General features: G+C 40.6%; 1 protein-coding gene across 2 annotated transcripts in view; it reads right to left on the reverse strand.

Annotated features, from left to right (window-relative positions):
- SAMD13 (sterile alpha motif domain containing 13) overlaps window positions 1-10,181 on the reverse strand; it is a 47,806-nt gene extending 37,625 nt beyond the window's left edge. The window contains exons 1-2 of one of the 2 annotated variants that reach the window (XM_067041361.1): window positions 6,772-6,860; window positions 5,310-5,394 (exon numbers count right to left, since the gene is read on the reverse strand). In XM_067041361.1, coding sequence (XP_066897462.1) covers window positions 5,310-5,362 — 53 coding nt within the window. In that variant the 5' untranslated portion in view covers window positions 5,363-5,394; window positions 6,772-6,860. Of the gene's footprint in view, window positions 1-5,309; window positions 5,395-6,771; window positions 6,861-10,117 lie in introns of those variants that run through there. The other variant, XM_059047593.2, reaches the window with a different exon arrangement.
- Between the last annotated feature and the right edge of the window lie 200 nt (window positions 10,182-10,381).

A 10,381-nucleotide genomic window follows, 5' to 3' on the forward strand; every position in this document is an offset into this window, starting at 1 on the left:
ACACCAGCACTTCTTAGCTGTGAACTCTTAAAAGGTCTTTTACCTCCTGGAGGTTTGGTATTCTGCACTATAAAGTGGGAATTATAGCACATACCTCAAAATATGGTTGTGAGGATTAACAAGGTTCACACAAAGTGCTAGACACAGAAAAGGGACACCATAAATAGTAGCCTTATAAAACTAAAGCTCTGATCAGGACCATGTGGCCAGTGAATAAGAGCCATTATCCTAGGCTTCTTTGGAAATAACCCTTTGTGAAGTACATTCCCTAGTAAAGCAACTATATTTTCCATACCTGGAAAACAAAATGGAAGCAACTGTGAGCCCCAGTTTGGGCAGATCTCAGAAAGAGTCGTAAGACTTTATGTTTTAGGGATTCTGCATTATAATCTAACTCTACCCTGCCCAACAGGTTAGCCGATAGCCACTTGGCTATATTAATTAACTGGAAATTCTATTTCTGATCAAGATGGAGTAACAGGGCCCAGATTTACCCTTCTGCCTAAAACAACTAAAAAAATAGACAAGATGTATGAGAATGGCACTCAAGGCATTGGACATGGGCAATAAAGAACAGTGACCCCTGAGGGATGGGAAACAAGCAAGGTAGGCCATAACCACTTACTGCCTGGAAGAGGTATTTTAGGCTGTGCCCAGGAAAGAGTTCTAGAGAGGAGAGAGCTACACAGAGAGAACTCTGGAGAGCTGTAAAGGCTTCCCATCAAGTGCTCAGCAGAGTACTGATTATCACATACACATGAGGAAACAGGCTGGGGAAAGAACCACGAAAAAGAGACAACAATCTTTAGAGATCACGCAGAGATGGGAATGGTGCCTGTTTCCATCTGCCAGAGAGGAAAATCTCATCATTCAGGAGCATTGGTTAGAGTACAAAGATGGGTCTTACTTCAATAAAAGGCAAAAAATATCCTTAGATTAAATACGGCTCTGGTCCTGCACAACAATGCTTAAAAGAATCAAATTGTTTGTTTCCAAGTAATTTAGGCACATCCCAGGACAAAGATCAGGAATATTTATAGGAATACAAAAATATCCAACACCCAACAAAGTAAAATTCACAATACCTGACTTATAATAAAAAATTACCAGGCATGCAGAGAAGCAGAAAAATATGACCCATAATGAAGAGAAAAGCCAATCAACTGAAACTGACTGAGAAATGATAGAATTATTAGACAAGGACATTGAAACAATAATTATGACTATATTTCATATGTTCAGAAGCTAGAGGGAAGAACATGTTAAGTGAAGACATGGAAGATATAAAAAAAAGACCAAGTTGAACTTCTAGAAATGAAAACTACATTGTCTGAAATGAAAACTGCATTGGGTGGGATTAACAAGAGAGATTATACACATTTCAGAATAAAAGATTAGTGAACTTGAAGGGGAGGCAGTAGAAACTATCCAGAATGAAACACAGAAAAAAGACTGGAAAAAAATTAACAGGGCATCAGTGAATTGTGGGGCAATATCAAGCAATTCAATAAACCTACAACTGGAGTCCTCAAAGGAGAAGTGGAGGGAGACTAAAAAAATTTTGAAAAATAATGGTTGAAAACTTCTAAACTTGATGAAAACTAAGTCCACAAATCCCAAACACAAAACAAACTTCAGACACAAGAAAGATGAAGAAAACTACATGGAGTCTCATAATCAAATTGCTCAAAAATAAATGATAAAGAGAAAATTTTAAAAGCAGACAGAAAAGAAAGACACATTTATACAGAAGAACAAAGACAAGAAAAAGAGTAAATGTTTTCTCTTAACATTGGAAACAAAATTAGGATGTCTAATCTCACCACTTCTATTCAGCTTTTTACTGGAGGTCCTATTCAGTGCAATAAGGTAGGAAAAAGAAATGAAAGGCATCCACACTGGGAAGGAAAAAGTAAAACTGTCTTTACTCACAAGACATAACTGTCTATGTTAAATATCTGATAGAATCTATGAAAAAGCCACTAGAAGTAATAAATGAGTTTAGCAAGGTTGTAGGATACAAGGTCAATATAAAAAAAATCAATTGTATTTCTATATACTACAACAAACAACTGGAAATTTAAATTTAAAAAGCACTACTATTAATAATAGTATAAAAATATGAAACACGTAGGGATATAGACAAAAGATGTGTAAGACCTGCAAACTGAAAACTATAAAACATTGCTGAGAGAAATTAAATACCTAAGTTAACAGAGAAAAATGCTATGTTAATGAGTTGGAAAACACGATATTGCTAAGATGTCAATTCTCCTTAAATTGATCTATAATTCAATGCAATGCCAATCAAATCACCAGTAGGCATCTTGCTGGTAGAAATTGACAAGCTGATTCTAAAATTTATATGGAAATTCAAAGGACTAGGAGTGCCAAAACTAGTTTCAAAAAGAACAAGCTGGATGGCTAATACTACCTGATTTCAAGATTTATTATAAAGCTATAGTTATCCAAACAGTGTTGTATTGGCATAAATATATACAAAAATATTATTTGAATAAACTAGAGTCCAGAAATAGATCTACACATATATGATCAACTATTTTTCAACAAAGTTGCAGATACAATTCAACAACTGGTGCTGGAACAACTGGATATCCACAGGCAAAAAAAACAACCACTGTGACCACCACCAAAAGAAAGACCTTAATCCTTATCCCACACCATGCACAAAAATTAACTCAAAAATCATAGTCCCAAATCTAAGAAAACATAAGAGAAAATCTTTGTGACCTTGGGTGAGGCAAATATTTCTTAGATGTGACACCAAAAGCACTATCCATAAAATAAAAAATTGATAAACTGGACGTCATCAAAATTTAAAACTTCTGCTCTTTGAAAGGCACTGTAGAGAGAATGAAAAAAAAACAAATCACACACCACAAGAAAATATTTTCAAATCATGTATATGATAAAGGATTTGTATCCAGAATATATAAAAATTCTATGCAATAATATATTAAAAAAACAGCCCAATAAGAAATGGGCAAAAGATTTGAACAGTACTTAAGAAGATCTATGGATAAAATGAGCACATGAAAAAATGCTCAATATCATCAGTCATTAGGGAAATGAAAATTAAAACCACACCTAATGAAATAAAGAGCAGTGATCACACCAAGTTCCTGAGCATATGGAACAACTGGAATGCTCACACTGCTGGTGGGAATGTAAAATGGGACAACTAGTTTGGAAAACAGTTTGGCAATTTCTTACAAAGTTTAACATACACCTACCACACAGCCCAGCCACTTCATTCCCAGAGATTTATCCAAGAGAAATGCGTATGTCCACACATAGACCTGTACACAAGTGACCAAAGCGGCTTTAATTGTAATCCCTAAAAAAATGGAAACGACCCAAATGTCCATCAACAAGTGGGTGGATAAACAGTGAACATAGTATTGTATATCCATACAATAAAATACTACTCAGTAATAAAAAGCAACGAACTATTGATACACACTATAACATGAATAAATCCCAAATTAATTATTCTGGGTGAAAGAAATCAGACCCACTCCCTCCCCCCAAAAAAGTACATTATGAATAATTCCATTTATATAAAAATCTAGAAAAAGTAAACTAATCTACAGTGATAGCTTATCAGTGGTTGCCTGGGGATATGAGGGAAGGGAAGAGCAGGAAGGAGAAATTACAAAGGTTTATGAGGAATCTTTGTGGGTGATAGATATGTTTATCTTAATTTTGGTAATGGTTTCATGGCTGTATACAAATGTCAAAACATCAAATTTTATGCTTTAAACACATGCAGTTTATTATATGTCAGTTATATTTCAATGAAGCTGTTAACTTTTTTTTTTTTTTTTTTTTTTTTTTTTTTTTCCGGTACGCGGGCCTCTCACTGTTGTGGCCTCTCCCGTTGTGGAGCACAGGCTCCGGACGCGCAGGCTCAGCGGCCATGGCTCACGGGCCTAACCGCTCCGCGGCACGTGGGATCTTCCCGGACCGAGGCACGAACCTGTGTCCCCTGCATCGGCAGGCAGGCTCTCAACCACTGCACCACCAGGGAAGCCCGAAGCTGTTAACTTTTAAAGTTGATTTAAACTGAGTAAAATTAAAAGTTCAGTTCATCAGTTACACTAGTCACATTTCAAGTTTTTAATTGCCACATGCAGGTCATGGCTATCATTGTGGACAGTACAAGTGTAGGACATTTTCATCACTGCTCAGAGTACTATTCGAAGCAGCTGATCTAACTAACACATTAAAAAAAGCATCTGTTTCTTTCATTCCTCCTCCAGCTACCTACCCCAAACTTCAAAACTGGGAATAAGCATGGCAGCACGGCACTGATATATAAATTACGAGGGAAGTTTTAAAAGCAGATTTCATTAAGTTTAATGTAAAATACACCTTCTATTCATAAACATATATAGCCCACTATTTCCTCACTGAGGTATCACAGCTTCTTGGATTACATTTAATTAGTTTCTTCCAAAGCTCAAGTTGAAGGCAATTTTAAACTAACTGACATGGGAAAAATGAAACAGACAGCACTGTCTCGGAACATACTTTTTCCTTGTAAGCAAAGTGGTTATAGCTAAAATATAACTCCTAAAAGAGAATATACATTTTTTCATATACTTCCATATATTTTATGTGTTAGTCTGAAATACGTAGCATGTTTCAGAATACGCTACATAATGCAACTAAATTTTCTTATTTAAAAGAATCAAGCATATAACTCACAATAAATATAAACACAAGTTTCAACTGTAAGAATAGATATAAAAAGAGAAGACAATGGTACATATGGAAATGTTCCACATTCAAGTTCATACAATTAGGACAGAGAAGTCGTTAAACTTAGTATTCTTACGCTTTTTTCCTTCTCTCCCTATAGCTTTCAGTTTTGAGAGGGGTGACTTTATTTTAAAAGACTCAAACTCTCTTTTCTGTTTCCTCCTACCACCACCCCACCCCTCCATGTAGCCTGTGGACCTGGGAGGCAGAGTCTATGTTTGCTCTGTGTTTTTGTTTCAGTATACAGAACTCAGGGCTGGAATCTTCAACCCGCCCTGTTCCAAAGGCTGATACACTAAACCCTGATGCACAGTTTGATGTCTGAGTCATATCTGTCTTAGAAATGGATACAGAAAAAGGCAATTGGGGCTGGGGGGAGAGGGGAGGCTGGTGGCCAGCGTAGACCAATCAACCAAGACAACCCCCAAACAGTGTATTGTAGTGGATAAGCAAGAAGCATAAAAATAGAACCCAAGTCCCTCTGTTGTTTGTAGAAGCAGAACTCACAAGCCAGTTTCACTTACTTTTTTACACCGACAGAGCCATTTTCCTTGTGTTCCATGTCAACAGATAGCATGGGGAGGCTGCAAGGTTCCTTGACTTCAGCAACTAATCAATAAGGGAGAAAAGCTTGTGTTTAATTCTTAGAAAGTGAGAGAAGAATATATATTCTGAATCGGAAATGTAATGGCCCCTTTCACAGCCTCACACCAGTTCACGTATGTTTGCTTACATCTCTAGTTCCCTCAGCGACTGGAGAGACGTGATTAAACCTAAAGAACTGGAGGAGACGTATTGGGGTGCTTTCATCTGTACTGGCACTCCCTGCCTTGACAATAAGCATTTGCAAATGAAATTGAATCCTCGTTCAAAACAAGTGCTGTGTGAACTGGCACAGCTTCCTCCGGGTGCCAAGCTCTCACTTAAGACATTGCAACTTATAAATGAGTCAAAGTCGAGAAAAACAATCCCCCTTTTCCTCCCCTTCCCACCACGGGCTATGATTTCTTCTTTTCTTACTGTATTTGTTTTTCTGTTCACTCCCACTCTGCTCCTCTATTTTTTCACTGCGATGCAAAAGAGCACTTAAAGCTTTCGTCAGCAAGTATTCCCCTACCTCACATATTCTCAATGAAAACCTCAAAAACCTGTCTGTGAGATGGCCACACTGTGGTGAATCTGGAAGCTCACAAAAATGTCAGATAGCCCTTAGCACAGAAAGGTGGTGCTGGTGTGTGTGTGTGTGTGTGTGAGACAGGGTAGGCAACTCGTTAGATTTATATAAAAATCGTCAAAACATTCAAGGAGATAGAGTAGCATCCATCACTTTGTCTTTTTGTTTAGTAGGAAGAAACTGAAAAAATAAAATCCCTCCACAATTAATATGCAATTAGCAAGATGAAAAATCTACGAACAAAACTGCTGGAAAAAAAAAACAAAACTAGTTCTGAAACGCGCTTTTTCTTCTGCAGCTGAAGCCATAAATTAAATACATTTCCTCTCAAATCACTTTATACTTCGGCACTCCTTCCCCTAGGGATTACTCTGACATGACAAGTGCATCATTTAGTATATTCACAAGATTTTATCACTGTTAGAGAAGTAGATGATTAACAAATAATACTGTAAGTGTGGGATTATCTTCACTGCTGATACACGCGCGCACGCACACACACACACACACACACACAAACTTCCAGTCGCTAAGCTACTTAGATCATCCATAGAGAAATCCAACGTTTAAGATACATATAGATATTAACATACATCCACACACCGTTACAGAGTAGACAGAAGATAGTGCTTCTTGCTCCATGCCAAAAAAATGATTTCACTTCAGTTGGAAACTGTTACACATTCACCATTTTCTAAGCATCTCAGAAACAAAACAAAACAAAACACTCACAATGATTGCAACACCACACTACATTGTCTTATTATTATTATTATTTTCTTTTTTTGTGGAAGAGTAAAAAGAAAACCTACCTAGAAGCAACTAAAACATGTCATTTTTTATAGGCTTATCAAGAACAGCCAAAGAAACCCCAATGTTTTCTTTCACAAAGTAGGCTGGCAAAGGAATTCAATAAGGAGGTACAATTTGACACAGTGAAATAAAACCAGGCTGGCTCTCAGCCAACATGACGTTAGGAATCACACACAAGCTGCACCAACTGCCTTCTGGTTCATGGCTGACTTTTTAAAGCTACAGTGTGCCTGTTCACTTTTACTAACTACCTTCAGCACAATTAGTGGAAGTGAATGAACCATGAGTCTCCAAACTGCAGAATTCTCCCTACACCTGTCTTATTCAAAGAAAAACAAGCTATATCAAGAGCCTCTTATTTTCTCCCTCTCCTTCATTGTTTCTGCATCATATGTCTTTGCTGCTGTTCTAAGCATGAATGCCATGTGTCAAACTATTTCTTCTTCTTTCCTGTAGGAGAAAAGAGAAAATAAGAGAAAGCCTGGTGCTTATGCGCTATACCCAGTGAACACTCAGAAGCTGCAGTCCTGTTACCCTTTCTTCCTAGTTGAGACTCGCCAACAAAGTTTCCAGGGCTGGCTTTTAAGTAACCTCTTTGTGAGAATAAGGAAAGCACTGCCCAGATGAAAATCCTTTTATTTCATAATGCAGGAAGTAACATATTTCAGAGAGGATGCAAAGTAGATGACCAGATCTCCTGAGAACACCCACATTAATTTTGGCATTCATCCTACCAGATGAAGTCAGCAAAAAATTCAAAATAAAACAAACCTTATTCTACAAAACAAAAACAAATAGCCTGGGAGGTTTCATTTTAACTGTTTATCCCAGTTGCGTACAAAGCATAATTCAACAGATTCAACACTTACTTTCTATGAGCACCTGGTACTATATTAGTTACATATGAAAAAGAAGATCTTGTGCCAGCCCCCAAATTCGTAGTATCTTCCACCACCATCCTAGGTCCCTGTTCTGGTCAGTGGGAGATGGAGTAGGGGCTGGGCATGATCTTTTGATTAAGTCACCTTGGTCAACCTCACAGTTCTCTTGCTTGCTTGGCTGGGAACTAGTGCTCAAGGGAAACATTCCCATTCCACAAATGTGCTGTACATACACTAGAAACATAAATGTTTGTCAGTGAAATAAACACCAATCAATATTTGCACACTTTTAGGTCAAGATGTCAACAAAACCTCTCAAGGTAGGGCAGAGAATTACAGGTTCTCAAGAAGGATCCTAGAAAAAGTCATCTGCTGCTGTAATAGTGTGGAGACTTCAGGCAGAATTGAGGAGAAAGCTGCTGGTCTCCCTTTTCTTTAGAACTTTTTAAGGGTACTAGAAGATCAGCAACTATGATCCAAATTTGCCACCTGAATTTCAAAGTCAAATTTTCCCCTTATTGCAGAAATCATATTAGAAATGTTCAACTTCTTGAAAGATCATCGCTGAGAAAAATGTCAAGGGCTCTCTCTGCCCATCTTTGTCATTGCCCCCTTGAAAGAGCAAATAATAATAATTTAGGAAAGAATTCTAAATGTTCTTACATTTTGGAGTACCATTTTTTGAGCATAGCTCAAACAGGTGGGTTTTTTTTTTTTTTTTTTTTTACCACCACTGATAAAAATGATGAACTCTTCTGGAGATAAAGCACTCTTTCACCAACCGATTCCATAATGCTTTGGGGCTTGATCTGAAATTTCTCAACTGTTTTCCAACTAAATTCAAATGGAAGGGCGCTGGGTTGTGAGTCCTGAGGGCAAGGGATAGAGAAGAGGGTGTCCTGACAGCACTGTCATGCCACTGGTCAGAAAAAAATCAGGTTCAGCACGCCACTCTGGAAAGGAAAGAGGCAAAGAAAATGTAGTTATGCTGACTCTTCCTTAGACACACTCACAGGAGAAAGGTCTCTGTGAAGTTTCTCCAGGAATTTCTTCCTACATATAGAAAAGAACATCCCTTCCTGTCTTGCCTGCTGTGATCAAAAGTTTGCCTGTTACACAAGGGTATGGGTTTCAGGAGGTGTTGTGAAAAATCAATCCCATTTTATACAAAATGAGCCACAAATTCTGACAACAGGAGGTTTCACTCATCAGCTAGTTTCTAACTTTGGAATAAACTGACATTTGTGGGTATAAGTATATATACTAGTACTCAACCACTTCCTCTTCACTCCCTCCACCAAAGTGTTTGATATTAACCCTCTTCTCTGCTAATAAAAATTATGTGTATTTGTGTGTAGTGTGGTGTCTGGTTGTGTGTGGTGCATAGCATAAAGGCAGTGTGTGTGATGAGTGTATGTGTACGCTGTGTAATGTGCGTGTTTGTGGTGTGTGTAGTGTGTGGTATTTGTGTGTTGGCAGAATGTGTAGTGTGCATGGTGTTTGTGTGTATGTGTGTGTGTAGTGTGTAAGCGTAGAGTGACAGATACACACGCAAACCGACCAGACCTTCTGATCCAGGATATCATGGGATGTGCTAAAATAACTTCGGAGATCCTCGTGCTAGGATTCTGGTGCATAACTTTCAGGGACACTTGGGAATGGGCTCAGATAGCAGGGGAGATGGGTCAGAAAGGACGGGAAACTGGTGCCTCGATCTCCTGCTTTTATTGATCCGCCCTCATCCCCCAGAGACCCACTGCCCTCCCGCAGGAAACTCCCGCTGGCCTTGTCTCCAGAAGTGGGCCCACAGGCGCATCCAGCCCGCGTCCCAGAGCGCAGACCTGGGTGCACAGGGCTGCAGAAGTAATCTCGAGATGCCGCCCGAGGGCACGGCCGAGCTCAACGGGTCCCCAAGGGCATCTCAAGGAAAACTAAGGAGGGCCTGGAGAGGGGGCAGTGGGGGCAGAACAGAGGGCAGCAGAGGAGATGCCAGAGAGCCTCTTGGACCAGCCGGTCCCGTCCGATAACCAAACGACTCGCTTGTGGCACTGGTGACAGAGAAGAAAGTTTCTGGCTAAGACTTTCAAGAAGAAACCGTTCGTCCTTGAGACTGGGGACTCCCCGGGGGAGCTCGTCTTTGGAAAGGGAGTAGGGGGGTGTGGCGCTCGCTGTGAGTCCAGCCGAGCCGTGCCACCTCCCGGTCCCATCCTGCGAGCTCTGCCCCGCAGACCCCGGTGAGCCGCAGCTCTCCGCGGAGCCGGGCACGCTTCTGCCCCCAGTTCCACTCCAGGGTGACAGATTCCACGCTCGGGGGTGCAACAAGCTGCAGGAGCACCGGACACACAGCAGAGACGAGGGAGGGCAGGGCGGTTTTTATTGTGGCTTTCTTCGTTTCCTTCCATCCTGGAGAGGGGGGAAGACGGGCGCGTTTCCAGCGCGCTCGCACCACGAGCGGATCACTTACCTCCCCGCATGGCCGGCGCCGGGAGGCTTTACCCCGCACAGAGCTCGCCGGCCGCCACGCGCCCAGCCCCAGTGCAGCCGGCCGGGCGCGCGGGGCACGCCGGGACTTGTAGTCTCCGCGTGCAGGGTAGGGGTCCAAGGGCTAGGGCGGCTGGGAAGCCGAGAGGCCCGGAAGGGAAGGGACGAGGCCGGGGCGTTGAGAAGGTAAGGGAGGACATTTGCAAGAACTTAAAACCTCCTGGGAGCTGGAGGTGGAAACACTCCT

The sequence above is a fragment of the Kogia breviceps genome, chromosome 1, assembly GCF_026419965.1.
Source record: "Kogia breviceps isolate mKogBre1 chromosome 1, mKogBre1 haplotype 1, whole genome shotgun sequence".
Classification (NCBI taxonomy): Eukaryota; Metazoa; Chordata; class Mammalia; order Artiodactyla; family Physeteridae; genus Kogia; species Kogia breviceps.